The sequence below is a fragment of the Cottoperca gobio genome, unplaced genomic scaffold (assembly GCF_900634415.1).
Source record: "Cottoperca gobio unplaced genomic scaffold, fCotGob3.1 fCotGob3_230arrow_ctg1, whole genome shotgun sequence".
Classification (NCBI taxonomy): domain Eukaryota; kingdom Metazoa; phylum Chordata; class Actinopteri; order Perciformes; family Bovichtidae; genus Cottoperca; species Cottoperca gobio.
Window position 1 is genome coordinate 144,052 of NW_021166859.1, and position 17,454 is coordinate 161,505.

The 17,454-nt window shown below is 40.9% G+C and overlaps 2 protein-coding genes across 2 annotated transcripts in view; both read left to right on the top strand.

The window, feature by feature from the left end:
* Nucleotides 1-2,105, top strand: part of LOC115004942 (NHS-like protein 1) — a 21,474-nt gene extending 19,369 nt beyond the window's left edge. The window contains 1 exon segment of the mRNA XM_029426694.1: nucleotides 1,336-2,105. Within this exon segment, the coding sequence (XP_029282554.1) occupies nucleotides 1,336-1,903 (568 nt within the window). The 3' untranslated portion in view covers nucleotides 1,904-2,105.
* The window catches only part of sh3yl1 (SH3 and SYLF domain containing 1), a 23,959-nt gene extending 6,718 nt beyond the window's left edge, over nucleotides 1-17,241 (top strand). The window contains exons 2-10 of the mRNA XM_029426699.1: nucleotides 4,376-4,486; nucleotides 4,614-4,727; nucleotides 7,921-7,985; nucleotides 8,184-8,296; nucleotides 9,416-9,544; nucleotides 9,639-9,783; nucleotides 12,612-12,849; nucleotides 13,688-13,723; nucleotides 16,506-17,241. Coding sequence (XP_029282559.1) covers nucleotides 4,376-4,486; nucleotides 4,614-4,727; nucleotides 7,921-7,985; nucleotides 8,184-8,296; nucleotides 9,416-9,544; nucleotides 9,639-9,783; nucleotides 12,612-12,849; nucleotides 13,688-13,723; nucleotides 16,506-16,714 — 1,160 coding nt within the window. The 3' untranslated portion in view covers nucleotides 16,715-17,241. The remainder of the gene's footprint in view (nucleotides 1-4,375; nucleotides 4,487-4,613; nucleotides 4,728-7,920; nucleotides 7,986-8,183; nucleotides 8,297-9,415; nucleotides 9,545-9,638; nucleotides 9,784-12,611; nucleotides 12,850-13,687; nucleotides 13,724-16,505) is intronic.
* The last annotated feature ends 213 nt before the right edge of the window (nucleotides 17,242-17,454 follow it).

The following is a 17,454-nucleotide window of genomic DNA, read 5'->3' on the forward strand; positions in this document are numbered from 1 at the left end:
ACTGCACACACACTGCACACACACTGAACACACACTGCACACACACTGCACACACACTGATCACACACTGATCACACACTGATCACACACTGCACACACACTGATCACACACTGATCACACACTGCACACACACTGCTCACACACTGATCACACACTGCACACACACTGCACACACACTGCACACACACTGATCACACACTGATCACACACTGCACACACACTGCACACACACTGATCACACACTGATCACACACTGCACACACACTGATCACACCACTGATCACACACTGCACACACACTGATCACACACTGCACACACACTGCACCACACACTGATCACACACTGCACACACACTGCACACACTGCACACACACTGATCACACACTGATCACACACTGCACACACACTGATCACACACTGCACACACACTGCACAGACTGCTCACACACTGCACACACACTACACACACACTGCACACACACTGATCACACACTGATCACACACTGCACACACACACTGCACACACACTGCACACACACTGATCACACACACTGCACACACACTGCACACTACACACACACACCGCTCACATTACTGTACCAACCCATCCATGTGCTGACGTGTCTGCTTGATCTCTCTCTGCCACATGGAGCAGTGCATTATGGGAAGGCACAGCGTGATGCGTGGTAGGCAGGCTGCAGGTAAAGTCACTGAGTGTGTAGTAATTACAGTTTAGCTCTCGTGGGTTTAACTAGTGAAATATCCAGTTGAGTCATAGAAGAGCCAATAAAAAAAGATCAAATCTGTAAAAGAAACTGTATTTTCACATGTTCATTTATATCTTTATATATTTAAAGAAATACCTGAACATGTAAGTGTATTTTATTTATATTTCCATTCTCCCTGATTCTGTTTATTCTTTTATATATTTATATTTTCACATTTCTTTTACCGACGTATCTTTTTATGGCACTCCGATGACTCCATACTTCACAATGCATGTATTTAAGCTTCCTGTCCCTTTGTAGGAAACATAGTAAACTTTGCTCTGTGAGTCTTCTTCCTTCTTCTCTGTTGTTCCGTCTCTGCATCTTCTCAGATCTTGACTTCATGTTTCAAAACATCTGAAATGAACCCAGAAACGTTTAGAGCCGCTCCGCACGGCGTAACACTGACTTCAGATCGGACACACACGTTGAGACGAATATCTATCTTTCTATCTTTCTATCTGACGTTTACGTGCGGACTTTGCACGCAATGTTTCTTTAAGTTATTAACATTTCAGTATATTTATTATCCGTGTGTTCGGTGATGCTCTGTTTCTGTTTCTCAGGTCGAAGAGGAAGATGCTGGGAAGAAGGGATTCAGCAGACGACAGACATCGAGCCTCCTCTTCCTCCTCTCCTGTCTCCCCCTCCGCCCCGCCACCTCGTCCAGCGTGCCCTGCGTCCCTCAGGAGATCGGCGAGGAGCGAGAGCTTCAAGGCGCTCCTGCTGAGGAAAGGGAGTCGCTGCGAATCGTCTTCTCGAGTCTCGGCCGTCGAGCGGCTTTGTGTGCTCTTGACTCCCGCCACTTCTAGCGACCTCCAGAGTCGCCCGCCGCCTCAAGACAAACCCGCGTCCCAGACGTTGGATCCACGCGATATTACCGGCACCCTGACTCTGGACGTGCCAGCGTCTCCGTGCACTCACGACTTCTCCCTGATCGGGTTTGGATGGGGGCGACGGGACCTCGTGCTCGCTTCCTCCTCCTCCTCCCACTTCCTCTTCCTCTCCTCCTCCGTGCGGCCTCGCTCCCTCACTCCGCCCTGCTCCTCCAGCCGGCGCTTCTCTGCTCGCTGCCGCTTCTACGCCGCCCCCATGACCGCCATCTTTGAAGGAGGGAGCGAGGAGGAGGAGTAGGAACCGAAGGAGCTCGGTCCTGATTTCTTGATGGACGTTGATGGAACTTGGATTTGGCGGGAAAGTCTGTGACGTGAAGCGTTTGATTGTATAAACGGAAAAGTTTCCCTCGTAGCTGATGTGGCAGAAAACTACAGAAGCCTGGAAAGGACATTGGTGCAATACATCGACGACGAGCCGTATTAGGGCCATTGGGGGGGGGGGGGGGGGGGGGGAATATTCAGAGTTTGTTTTTAGGATTTATTTTTATTCTGATATTGTAAATCAGAAACTTTCTGAGAATAAAAAATCGTAAATTAGCGAGAAAAATGTACAAGATTAAACATTTACGAGAAAACAAAACGATTCTAATATTCGCTTATATTATATCTTATATTTACGACGTTAATCTCAGATCATTTCTGATATTTTCTTTGTAAATGTATAACTTCAAATCTACGAGGATCAACCTCTTCATTATGTTCCCGCTTTATTGCTTTTAATCTCCGAGAATATTCAAAAAAGTTGGTTTTGTTGTAAATGTAGCTCGTTAATCACGTAGACATTTAGTTTCCGGTTTGTAGTAACGACGGCCGTCGGACCTGCAGGTACTGCTCAACATTTATATTTATTACGTAAATGATATTTCACTGTCACACAGGAGGACGTGCAGTTATTTGAGATGTTGACGTTACAAAGCGTACAAAGTAAATATACAATATTTATAATATAACTTTAACAATGTTTCAGCCGTCGATTTAGATTAGGAAAGTTATTATAATGAACCCTGAACAAAGTGGTGTCTTTTTTATTCTTATTATTCTTATGAAGTCATGCTGCGCTTTTATTCCTCAACATAACAACATATGACGTATTACAATAAGGATGTAAATATTTCATCTTTATATTCTGTTTCCCTTTCTCTATTGTCGTTTAAATGAATGACCTTTAATTAAACCGGTTTTAGTGACTTAATGAACCTTAATTTGGTTCATTAAGTCACTAAAACCGGCTGCTGAATGAGTCCCTGCATCACACAACAGGTTTTGTTCCATTACCTCGATCCTGAACCATGTGTAATCACTAAAGTTCAGTTTTGAGACATTTACTTTTGACTTCTGACAGCTGTGAACGCTAGAACCTCCTAAAAGATTGTTAGAAACCTGCCTATCCAATGAAACCCACACAAAGATCCTGAGACAGTCCTCATAGACCAACACAACCAATCACAGACCAATTGGAATTCCTCATAGACTCATAGAACCCCCTCGTAGACAACTTAAAACATCCTGTTTGACCGACAGAAACTCGTCATAGACCAGAGGAGCATAAAAGGTCAATAGAAGCTCCTCAGAGACGTGTAGAACGTCCTCTAAGACGACTAAAACCTTGTTAAAGACTTCTACAACCTCTCCCAAGACCAACAGAAGCTCCTCAGAGACGACTAGAAACGTCCTATTAGACCTTTAAAACTCCTCATGGGCGAGCGTAAAGGTCCCTAGAACCTCCTCGGAGACGACGAGCACGTCGTTGAATACTTCGACCTCTTGGAACAGCAACCCTCCAGAGTAGCACATCACTACATTGCTGTTGGTCAGTCAGAGAGCAGAGCGCAGGCTGCCAACATGCCGCCTGCTGCAGCAGCACATTCCTGACACATGACACAACAACGCCCTCAGCTGAGCTACGACACGCTAACAAAGTCAGCTGACAGCTAGCTGCAGCACACAGAGTCCGGAGGAGCCGGCAGGAGTTTCACAATAAGAACAACCATCAACAGATGTTACCTGGCAACATACCTGCAGGGGTTAGGCAACTGTTCGACTGTTGAACCCATTTACCCCTCGAAAATTAATCAAGAACTATTTTACTATTTTACTATTATAAATGCAATATTATTATTATTATTATTATTATTATTATTATTATTATTATTATTATTATTATTATTATTATTAATAATAATAACAATAATAATACATTTATTATTATTATTCATAATTATAATAATAATACATGTATTATTATTATTATTATTATTATTAATAATAATAATAATACATTTATTAATAATCGTTTTTAATAATAATTTAAACAAAAAATTTAAGAAAGGATAAATTGATAAATATTTGTCTTTTGTGTTTTTCAGACAAAACGAGACATTCGAAGATGTCCTCTTGGACTTTTCTTTATTTTCTTACATTTTAACCACTAAATGATGAATCGGGATGGATTTCTAAAACAAGTAGCTCAGTTCTCCCAATAACAAACCCACACTATCAGAACTTTCTGAAAACGTTTGCTGATCTTTCGGCACAGATGTAGATGTGATTAGATGAATATAAAGACAACAAGGAGCTCATTGACCAGTTTTGTGACTCCCCTCTTTGTGGAAGTTTTACGTAGGGCTAAAAAGTGACAGGAAAGGTCAAACCCCCTCTGAATGAGCTGTTGATGTTTCTTAATACAGCGTATAATTTGTGTGTTTTGCAGTGAATAACCCCATCCCTTCTAATCTGAAGTCGGAGGCGAAGAAAGCCGCCAAGATCCTGAGAGAGTTCACCGAAATCTCCAACAGGAACGGTCCTGACAAACTCATCCCCGGTAACAAAACAGCTGTGAGAGGGCGAGGATAAATGTTTAAATGTTTAAACGTTTTAACATTTTAATGTTTAAACGTTTTAACATTTTAATGTTTAAATGTTTAAATGTGCATTTCACTGTGTTGCAGCTCATGTGATAGCGAAGGCGGAGGGTCTGGCCATCATTTCCGTCATCAAGGCCGGCTTCATGATCACAGCCAGAGGGGGCAGCGGCATCGTGATCGCCAGAATGGGTGACCGACGTAAGACTGTGTCCTCTACTGTTTCCTCTACTGTTTCCTCTACTGTGTCCTCTACTGTTTCCTCTACTGTGTCCTCTACTGTGTCCTCTACTGTTTCCTCTACTGTTTCCTGTACTGTTTCCTCTGCTGTATCCTCTGCTGTTTCCTCTATATTTCCTCTACTATGTCCTCTACTGTTTCCTCTATATTTCCTCTACTGTACCCTCTACTGTACCCTCTACTGTGTCCTCTACTGTTTCCTCTACTGTTTCCTGTACTGTTTCCTCTGCTGTATCCTCTGCTGTTTCCTCTATATTTCCTCTACTATGTCCTCTACTGTTTCCTGTACTGTTTCCTCTATATTTCCTCTACTGTACCCTCTACTGTGTCCTCTGCTGTTTCCTCTATATTCCCTCTACTGTATCCTCTACTGTGTCCTCTACTGTTTCCTCTACTGTTTCCTGTACTGTTTCCTCTGCTGTATCCTCTGCTGTTTCCTCTATATTTCCTCTACTATGTCCTCTACTGTTTCCTGTACTGTTTCCTCTATATTTCCTCTACTGTACCCTCTACTGTGTCCTCTGCTGTTTCCTCTATATTCCCTCTACTGTATCCTCTACTGTGTCCTCTGCTGTTTCCTCTATATTTCCTCTACTGTTTCCTCTCCTGTTTCATCCACTGTGTCCTCCACTGTGTCCTCTACTGTTTCCTCTATATTTCCTCCACTGTGTCCTCTACTGTTTCCTCCATATTTCCTCTACTGTGCCCTCTACTGTTTCCTCTATATTTCCTCTACTGTGTCCTCTATTGTTTCCTTTACTGTGTCCTCTACTGTTTCCTCTACATTGCCTCTACTGTGTCCTCTACTGTTTCCTCTATATTTCCTCTACTGTATCCTCTAATGTGTCCTCTACTGTTTCCTCTATATGTCCTCTACTGTTTCCTCCACTGTGTCCTCTACATTTTCTCCACTGTTTCCTCTACTGTTTCCTCTATATTTCCTCTACTGTGTCCATTACTGTTTCCTCCACTGTGTCTGCCACTGTTTCCTCTATATTTCCTCTACTGTTTCCTCCACTGTGTCCTCTACATTTCCTCTACTGTGTCCTCTACTGTTTCCTTTATATTTCCTCTACTGTGTCCTCTACTGTTTCCTCTACTGTTTCCTCTACTGTTTCCTCTACTGTGTCCTCTACTGTGTCCTTTATATTTCCTCTACTGTGTCCTCTACTTTTTACTCTATATTTCCTCTACTGTGTCCTCTACTGTTTCCTCCACTGTCCTCTACATTTCCTCTACTGTGTCCGCTACAGTTTCCTCCATATTTCCTCTACTGTGTCCTCTATTGTTTCCTTTACTGTGTCCTCTACTGTTTCCTCTACATTGCCTCTACTGTGTCCTCTACTGTTTCCTCTATATTTCCTCTACTGTGTCCTCTACTGTGTCCTCTACTGTTTCCTCCACTGTGTCCTCCACTGTGTCCTCCACTGTGTCCTCTACTGTGTCCTCCACTGTGTCCTCTATATTTCCTCTACTGTGTCCTCCACTGTGTCCTCCACTGTGTCCTCCACTGTTTCCTCCACTGTGTCCTCTACTGTGTCCTCTACTGTGTCCTCTACATTTCCTCTACTGTGTCCTCTACTGTTTCCTCCACTTTGTCCTCTACTGTGTCCTCTACTGTTTCCTCCACTGTTTCCTCCACCTTGTCCTCCCTCGTCCCTTGTCTCGTCCCTCGTTTCGTCCCTCGTCTCATCTCCTCTCCTGTCTCCTCCCTCGTCTCCTTTTGTCTCCTCCCTTTTCTCCTCTATTATCTCCTCTCCTGTCTCCTCCCTCGTCTCCTTTTGTCTCCTCCCTTTTCTCCTCTATTATCTCCTCTCCTGTCTCCTCCCTCGTCTTCTCCCTTGTCTTCTCCCTTGTCTCCTCTCTTGTCTCCTCCCTTGTCTCCTCTATTATCTCCTCTCCTGTCTCCTTCCTCGTCTTCTCCCTTGTCTCCTCTCCTGTCTCCTCTCTTATCTCTTCTCTTGTCTTCTCCCTTGTCTCCTCTCTCTTCTTCTCTCTCTTCTCCTCTTGTCTCCTCCCTCGTCTTCTCCTTTGTCTCCTCTCCTGTCTCCTCTCCTGTCTCCTCTCCTGTTTCCTCCTCTTGTCTCCTCTCTTGTTAAATCCACGAATCAAATAGTCGATAAAATGGTACGAGTTAGTTGAGTAAGAGTTTCTCAGTGGAGGACAGCCCTAATAAAATAATAAAATAATAAAATAATAAAATAATAAAATAATAAAATAATAAAATAATAAAATAATAAATAATAAAATAATAAACGTGCTCCAGAGAGTGTTTCTGCAGCATTGTATTTCATATTTAATGCTCCGGGCTCTGACGGTCTTTGGGATACTTGTGTTTGTTCCTTCTTTAGTTTTATTTTGTGGCACAAACACCCTCAGATCTGCTCGCGGCGTCGGTCATCTGATGCGTCTGATTATTATGTTCACTTACTCGTGCGGCGGCGGAGGATGTTGACGTTTGTCGTCATGCTAAAAAGAAAGCCATCGTGGATCACACGGGTCGGTCTTGCCTCCTCTGCAGGGCTTTCTGTCGGTTTCGTGGTTTTTCAGATTAAAGGAGCAGTTCGACCAAAGTTGCAAAACAAGAGCAGTGAATTGTTGATTACATTCTTTTTACGTCCAGATTTTATCAGCGTGGATAAAGTTGGACGGATACAGTCTTTGTTTTTGTTTTCGAGCCTGATAGCATCCTATAAGTACCTGTTAAAACATCATGAGTAGAAAAATGTATATTTTAGTAGTAATAATAATAACAATACAAAATTACAATTAAATAATTGTAACAATACAATAATGACATTAATAAAAGAATAATGATGATTGAATATAACAAAGTAATAATACTACTAATAAAATATAACAATTTGATAATAATAATTAATTATTAATAATAACAATACAATTTATACAAATGATAAAGTTTGAACAATAATTGACTAATAATAAAAGCATTGAAAAAATACTGTTTACATGGTTGAACAAGGATTAAAACATTTCAGGACTGCCATGAGGCAAATAAAATCAGACAATAATCAAATGAATTGTAATGAAATGCATGTCAATAAGATAACAACAATAACAATATAGAACTTAAGACTATTTAAGAAAGATATCTGCAGTAAAACGAATCTTTAAATATCTTTCTCTGTTTCAGGCTGGTCCGCTCCGTCTGCCATCGGCATCGCCGGCTTGGGAGGAGGCTTCGAGATCGGGGTGGAGGTGTGTGTGTGTGTGTGTGTGTGTGTGTGTGTGTGTGTGTGTGTGTGTGTGTGTGTGTGTGTGTGTGTGTGTGTGTGTGTGTGTGTGTGTGTGTGTGTGTGTGTGTGTGTGTGTGTGTGTGTGTGTGTGTGTCAGAAGTCTGATGCTGAAGAAGCCTTAAAGTCGATGATCTCTCTTCTATTTCTGTAACTTCCTCAGGTGTCCGACCTGGTGATCATCCTGAACCAGCGGCGAGCCGTCGAGGCATTCACGAAGGGCGGGAACCTGACCCTGGGGGGGAACTGCACCGTGGCCGTGGGCCCTGTGGGCAGGTGAGCGTCTGACTCTAATTCAGATTCATGAGACGTTTAACGACAGTCGCTGTGCTTTGATGCCTGAAGCAGAAACGGGAAACTGTGTGTGGAGTGTTAGAATAAAGAGTCCAGTGTTATTTAAGTTCGAGGGGTGTGGGCAGGCGTGTGTGTGGGCGTGGCCACGTATCTCACTGACTGTGCTAAGTGTGCTGCAGGAAGTCAGATCATTTGTCTGGATTCACCCTGTGAGCTGTACAAGGTCATGCAGTTCAAAAACTTAATCGACATTATGCAAGCACAACCACATAGTCTTAAAATATATTAACAACTTCACACAGATTTACGAAGAATAAAATAAGGCACGAATAAGAGATGACGAATAACAGGATAAAAAGTACAGAATCGAAGCAGTATATGGAGTGCATCACATTCACAGACAATAAAAATAGAATATACACACAGAAAATAGACTTTGTTTTTCCGCTAGTACCAAAGAGATAACTTTGGAGTCATAGGATTGCCATACAAAAGAATAAATCTGTGAAAGAAAATGAATGTATAAATATATAGTAAGTAAATAAAAGAAGAAATAAACATGGAAAAAGTCTAATAACAAAATCTAAAAGAATAATTACAAGCATTTTGACATTTATTTGTTTCTTTTTTTCTGTTTATTAAATATTTATTTAACAAAATATTTGTATTTAATGCTGTTTATTAATTTTTCTTAAATGTTTTCTTCATTTAAAAGCAATAGGGAAGCAAAGAGAATACAGACAAATTAAGGTATACAAATAAATAACATTAACTTAATAAATTATAGAAATATAATGTTTGAGACAAACAAAAAATACATAAATAAATAAATGTATATGCCAAAAGATAAATAATTGTGTTTTTTAAAATTGTATAATTGAATATATACAGAAATTAAGAAATAAATAATGCTTATAATTATTCTTTTATATATTTCTTTTGTCTTTATATGTCCACATATTTTATTTACTTATTTATAATTTAATATATTTCTGTTTATATGTCCATATTTATTTTCTTATTCTTTGACAGATTTATTGTTTATTAAGGCAGTCCTATGACCCGATAGATAACCATGTCCTTTAACTTTCTGCCTTTCAGGAACGTGGAGGCGGACGTGCTTATTCGCAGCACCGCGGCGGTCTTCACCTACTGTAGATCCAGAGGTTTGTTTGCTGGTATTTCTCTGGAGGGATCTGGTCTGATCGAACGCAAAGACACCAACCGCAAGTACGAATAACAACCAATATGCCTGTCGGAGTGTCGTTTGAAGCATTGTTGTGCTATAGATTTGAAATATGTGATTTATATGTGTGGCTGCAAGGTTCTACGGACGAGAAATCCGCGCATCGGGCATTTTGAACGGTGACGTGGAGCCGCCGTCAGAATGCTACGACCTCTACCACATCCTGGAAGTCTACACTGAGGCCTACACCTCCGACTGGACCAGCAAGCACATGCGTCCAAAGGTAAATAACATTTACACCCACCAACTGAAGCAGGCTGTTCTCATGCACTATCAAAAGTATTGCAGTATAATGCACTGCACTATAATGCACTATAATGCACTATAATGCAATGTAATGCACTATAATGCACTATAATGCACTATAATGCAATGTAATGCACTATAATGCACTATAATGCAATGTAATGCACTATAATGCACTGTAATGCACTATAATGCACTATAATGCAATGTAATGCACTATAATGCACTATAATGCAATGTAATGCACTATAATGCACTGTAATGCACTATAATGCAATGTAATGCACTATAATGCACTGTAATGCACTATAATGCAATGTAATGCACTATAATGTACTGTAATGCACTATAATGCACTATAATGCAATGTAATGCACTATAATGCACTATAATGCAATGTAATGCACTATAATGCACTGTAATGCACTATAATGCACTATAATGCAATGTAATGCACTATAATGCACTGTAATGCACTATAATGCAATGTAATGCACTATAATGCACTGTAATGCACTATAATGCAATGGAATGCACTATAATGCAATGTAATGCACTATAATGCACTGTAATGCACTATAATGCACTGTAATGAACTGAAATGCACTGTAATGCACTGTAATGCACTGTAATGCACTGTAATGCAATGGAATGCACTGTAATGCACTGTAATGCACTATAATGCAATGTAATGCACTATAATGCACTGTAATGCACTATAATGCAATGTAATGCACTATAATGCACTGTAATGCACTATAATGCAATGGAATGCACTATAATGCAATGTAATGCACTGTAATGCACTGTAATGCACTGTAATGCACTGTAATGCAATGGAATGCACTGTAATGCACTGTAATGCACTGTAATGCAATGGAATGCACTGTAATGCACTGTAATGCACTATAATGCACTGTAATGCACTATAATGCACTATAATGCACTGTAATGCAATGTAATGCACTATAATGCACTATAATGCACTGTAATGCAATGTAATGCATGCACTGTAATGCAATGGAATGCACTGTAATGCACTGTAATGCACTATAATGCACTATAATGCACTGTAATGCAATGTAATGCACTATAATGCACTATAATGCACTATAATGCACTGTAATGCAATGTAATGCACTATAATGCACTGTAATGCAATGTAATGCATGCACTGTAATGCAATGGAATGCACTATAATGCACTGTAATGCACTATAATGCACTGTAATGCACTATAATGCACGATAATGCACTGTAATGCACTGTAATGCAATGTAATGCACTGTAATGCAATGTAATGCACTATAATGCACTGCACTATAATGCACTGGAATGCACTATAATGCACTGTAATGCACTGTAATGCACTATAATGCACTGTAATGCACTGTAATGCACTGTAATGCACTATAATGCACTGTAATGCACTATAATGCACGATAATGCATTGTAATGCACTGGAATGCACTGGAATGCAATATAATGCACTGTAATGCACTATAATGCAATATAATGCACTGCAATGCACTATAATGCAATATAATGCACTGTAATGCACTATAATGCACTGCACTATAATCCACTATGATGCAATGTAATGCACTGTAATGCACTGTAATGCACTGTAATGCACTGTAATGCACTGTAATGCAATATAATGCACTACAATGCACTGTAATGCAATATAATGCACTACAATGCACTGTAATGCAATGTAATGCACTGTAATGCACTATGATGCACTATAATGCAATATAATGTACTATGATGCACTGTAATGCAATATAATGCACTATGATGCAATATAATGCACTATGATGCACTGTAATGCACTATAATGCACTATAATGCACTATGGTGCACTATAATGCACTATGATGCACTATAATGCACTATGATGCACTATAATGTACTATGATGCACTATAATGCAATATAATGCACTATGATGCACTGTAATGCACTATGATGCACTATAATGCACTATGGTGCACTATAATGCACTATAATGCGTATATAAGATACGTTATTGTGAGCCAGGACAGGTGATAGAGTATAAAGAGCGAGTGAGTCGGCTTAGGGAGGAAGTTGGGGTCGATGGAAGTCAACTTAGACTTATTTGTTATGTAACTTCTGTACTTATTTTAAAACCACGTTCAGTTCCTATACCAAACCAAGTACTGATCATTCGTGTTTGTGTTTATAATATTTGTAGGAAAACACATGAAAAACAACAATAACTTTCAGTAAGATATCGTATGAACACGTTGACCAAAGATTATGGACTGAGTTCATACATGATGGACCTACCTTAACGTAACGCTCGCAGTTTGAAACGCAGTTCGATTAAGTTTAGGCAACAAAACTGCTTGTTAGGTTTAGGAGAATATAATGGTTTGAGTTTGTGTGATTACGTAACTTCAGTGACATAAGTTAAATGTGTTTCGTTACGTCACTTATGTCAAGCGAGGTAACTACTTTACGTAACCTAACTGGCGTAAGTAGCTAAAGAAAAGGAAACGATGAATTTTGGTTTCACACGGGATACATGTCTCCTGGGTCAAAGTCTGAAGTCTTTACCCCGACCTCCTCCCTACGTGGACTTTGTCTCTCTTTATGCTACATTACCCGACTTTCTCCGCTGCTTTACTATGGCCTTGTTATTATGATCGTGCCTAACAATAAACGTAAATATGGGTTTTAATAAACTGCTTGTACAAACAACCTATGGGTCAGTTTTTTGGGGAGGACGGTCTCAATTATTCATAGTTATAAATAACATTTATAACTTTCTCGCTCTCCAGTCATCTCTTCCTCCATCCAGACCTTCTGTTCCTCCCCAGCAAAGACCGTCAGCCGGCTACCGGCAGCCGCCAGCCGGCTACCGGCAGCCGCCAACCGACTACCGGCAGCCGCCAACCGACTACCGGCAGCCTCCAGCTGGCTACCAGCAGCCTCCAGCCGGCTACCAGCAGCCGCCAGCCAACACTGGTAAAAACGTCCTCTACCCGAGCATCTCCATCTATAAATCTGAGACTTCAGGTGAGTTTTACCTCCATGTTCACTGCTACCTTGTACCTGTGTCCTTTTATATCTCCTTTGTTCCATCCCCATCACATACTTTCCTTAACTACCATCTCCTTTCGTTTCCTACCCTCTAGCTTCCTCCACTTCCTCCTTTTTGTTTTCTTCTTTCCTCCTTTATTGTTAAGTTTCATCTTCACCTCCTTTCCTTCTTTACTTACTTCTTTTCCTCCTTATTTCTTTGTCTATCTCCTTTTTTTCCTTTTTGACCTCCTTACATCCTTCTTTCTTTATTAACCTTTCCATCACCACATACTTCCTTTCTCTATCCCCTTCTTAACCTCCTTATTGCCTTCTTTATTTTCTTTCCCTTTCCATCACCACATTGTGTGTGTGTGTGTGTGAGCTGCAGCGCCCTCTTGTGGTCACAACCTGCAGCTACACACACTCTGCCGTAACAAACGTTCATGCAGATTGTTAGGCTGACCATGAGTGGTCCAGACCATAAGCAAGGAGGCAGAGGCAGGAGAACAAGCAAAACACAAACGTGGACATTTATTTACAAGATATATATAAAAATATATATATATGTGTATATGTATATATATGTATATGTATATGTATATGTATATATATATATATACAGTGTCACAAACCAGTGGTCACAATTGACTACATTCATGCCTGAGGCCATCCTACTCCCCCTCAATTTCCCAAAGAGCAGCCTTATATACCCATATAGCTATACAACGTACAACACATACATTTACCCCCCCCACACACACACACTTCATCCGGCTCTGTGGAACCCTCCCGGAACAATAAAAATGTGTTGTTTCCATGGGGACTCTTTTAGTTGCGGACCTTGGGAGTTGGAGACAGGAGACAACAGGTAAGTGTCTTCCTTAAACAACTTAATACGCGTCTGTGCATAATATGAACAACAAGTATATGGTTGTGAGCTACACAAACGTAACGGAGACTGAGACCAGACGGCTACTGGGATCACCTTCGTTACACAGATATGACATTATATAAGATTTAAAGTAGTTATGCGTTATTACAATCTAATAGTTATATATATATATTATATAGTATTCTAATATTTTACGTGATGAAGTGAATTCTTGTGAATAGTTGTTGCTGAATGTTTTACAGTAATCAAATGAATAAGAATAAACACATCAAATCAAATGTATTTATATAGCCCAATATCACAAATTATACATTTGTCTCAGTGTTTACAGACTGTACAGGATACAACACCCTCTGTCCTTAGACCCTCTGTCCTTAGACCCTCTGTCCTTAGACCCTCTGTCCTTAGACCCTCTGTCCTTAGACCCTCTGTCCTCAGACCCTCTGTCCTTAGACCCTCTGTCCTTAGACCCCCTGTCCTCAGACCCTCTGTCCTTAGACCCTCTGTCCTTAGACCCCCTGTCCTTAGACCCTCTGTCCTTAGACCCTCTGTCCTCAGACCCTCTGTCCTTAGACCCCCTGTCCTTAGACCCCCTGTCCTTAGACCCTCTGTCCTTAGACCCTCTGTCCTTAGACCCTCTGTCCTTAGACCCTCATATCGCACAAGGAAAAACTTCCTAAAAGAAACCCCATAATTAAAGGGGGAACATGGAAGAAACCTCAGGGAGAGACTGAGGAGGGATCCCTCTCCCAGGACGGACAGACGTGCAATAGATGTCGTGTGTACAGGATAAACAACATAGTACAAATACAACATTTGACAGAAATTATGTTGTGTTGGAAAAAAAAGAAATAGAAAGTTTGGATGAATCCAGGAAAATGTCAGAAAGGCTTCCCGGTGTCCAGCAGGACCAGGTCAGCAGGCGCAGCCACGATTCATGATCCTGATGTAAACTGTATCAGTGGCAACCTGCCACATGAGAGACAGACACTCCGGGGATGATACCCCGGATGATGAGTTAGTAACATACATTTATATAAATACATACAGATAGAGAGGGAGGGGAGGAGAGAGGAAGAGAAGGAAGAGAGCAGGGAGGTGTCCCCCGGCAGTCTAAGCCTATAGCAGCATAACTAGGGGCTGATTCAGGGCAAACCTGAGCCAGCCCTAACTATAAGCTTTATCAAAAAGGAAAGTCTTTAGCCTACTCTTAAATGTGGAGAGTGTGTCTGCCTCCCGAACACAAACTGGAAGCTGGTTCCACTGGAGAGGAGCTTGATAGCTGAAGGCTCTGGCTCCCATTGTACTCTTAGAGACTCTAGGAACCACAAGTAACCCTGCAGTCTGGGAGCACAATGCTCTAGTTGGTTTATAAGGTACTATGAGATCTTTAAGATATGCTGGAGCCTGACCATTACTTGATTTGTAAGTCAGGAGAAGGATTTTGAATTCTATTCTGTAGTTTACCGGGAGCCAGTGCAGAGCAGCTAATACAGGAGTAATATGATCCCGTTTCCTTGTTCTAGTCAATACACGTGCCGCTGCATTTTGGATCAACTGAAGAGTCTTAAGAGACTTTTTGGGACAACCTGATAACAATGAGTTGCAGTAATCCAGCCTTGAAGTAACAAATGCATGGACTAGTTTTTCTGCATCATTTTGAGACAGGATGTGTCTTATGTTTGCAATGTTACGTAGATGAAAGAAGGCAGTCCTTGAGATTTGTTTTATGTGGGAGTTAAACGACAGATCCTGATCAAAGATGACGCCAAGATTCCTTACAGTGGTGCTGGAGGCCAAGTTAATGCCATCCAGAGCTTCTATGTCATTAGAAAATGCGTTTTGGAGGCGTTTAGGGCCAAGTATAATAACTTCAGTTTTGTCTGTTTAACATCAAGAAGTTGCTAGACATCCAAGTTTTTATGTCCTTAAGGCTTGAAGTTTAGCCAATTGATTGGTTTCATCTGGTTTAATTGATAGATATAATTGGGTATCATCCGCATAACAATGAAAGTTTATAGAGTGGTTCCTTATAATATTGCCCAAAGGAAGCATATATAAGGTGAATAGAATCGGTCCAAGTACAGAACCCTGAGGAACTCCAAGACTGACTTTGGCTGTCATGGAGGATTTATCGTTAACAAGTACAAATTGAGATCGCTCAGATAAATAGGAACAGGACTTCAGAAGTTATTAAAATGTTCTGATAAAAGAGGATTATGTGGACACACTGATAAACTTTCAATTTCAACACCATATCCCAGAACAAGGTCCAGAGTGTGGTTTAAACAGTGAGTTGGTTCATGTACACTCTGACTGAACCCAGTGGATCTAATATTGAGATAAATGCATTATTAAGGCTGTCACTATCAACATCCACATGAATATTAAAGTCACCTACAATAATTACTTTATCTGTTTTAAGGACTAAACTTGATAAAAGTTCTGAGAGTTCAGATAGAACTTCAGAATACGGACCAGGAGGGCGGTACACAGTAACTAATAAAACTGGCTTTATTGTTTCCATGTTGGGTTTGAGAGCGTAAGAACAAGGCTTTCAAAAGAGTTATAGTTTAGTTTAGGCTTAGGATTGATCAAGAGGTTTGAGTCAAATATGGCCGCAACTCCACCTCCTCGGCCAGTACCTCGAGGAACGTGAGTATTAATATGACCAGGTGGAGCGGATTCATTTAGACATATTCTTTTGTGTTTTTATAAATAAAGTTTCCTTATTTAACAAAAACTTTTCCCGCTCCAGGTGTAGGATCGTCAGTGGGCGGGGCTAGCGGCGAGCTCGTTGTCACGGCGACCCACCCGTTCACGGGGCAACAGCCCGGCGACCTGAGCTTTGTCCCCGGCGACAGCATCACCGTGGTTACAAAGACGGAGTCGGAGTACGACTGGTGGGAGGGGCGGCTCGGAGACGGGCGCGTCGGCATCTTCCCCGCTAACTTCGTCACGTACTGACTGAGGAACTACGGCAAGCGGGAGGACGAGAAGAGTTCAGACCGATTCCTCTCAGTGGACGACGAACTATAATTAATATAAGATTTAATCATGAATTATATCACAATTAATAGGAAAAACACAAATGTTCTGTTTGAGAATTATTTTTGGTCGTGGATTATAATACATTCAAATTTAACATTTCCCCCAAAATAAAACTCAACTGTTTACACTGGAGCGTTACATTAAGTTAAAATCCTGTATTCATAAATATTTATACTTTGATTTGTTTATTTATCTGGCAAAGTATCTCAAACACTTCCTTCCTGTTCTTTCCCTTCAAAATAAAACCGAGAAAACAAAAGCAAATGTAATGTTTTTTGACAAACAATGAGAACATGAAGATACTTTAAGTGAAATCCCCTTTCAAACCCGATGAAGGTTTTGTTTTACTTTGAAAGGGCTGTAGGCAGTCCTCAGACCCTCTGTCCTCAGACCCTCTGTCCTTAGACCCTCTGTCCTCAGACCCTCTGTCCTCAGACCCTCTGTCCTCAGACCCTCTGTCCTTAGACCCTCTGTCCTCAGACCCTCTGTCCTTACACCCTCTGTCCTCAGACCCTCTGTCCTCAGACCCTCTGTCCTTAGACCCTCTGTCCTCAGACCCTCTGTCCTCAGACCCTCTGTCCTTAGACCCTCGCATCGCACAAGGAAAAACGTCCTAAAAGAAACCCCATAATTAAAGGGGGAGAAATGTTAGCAAC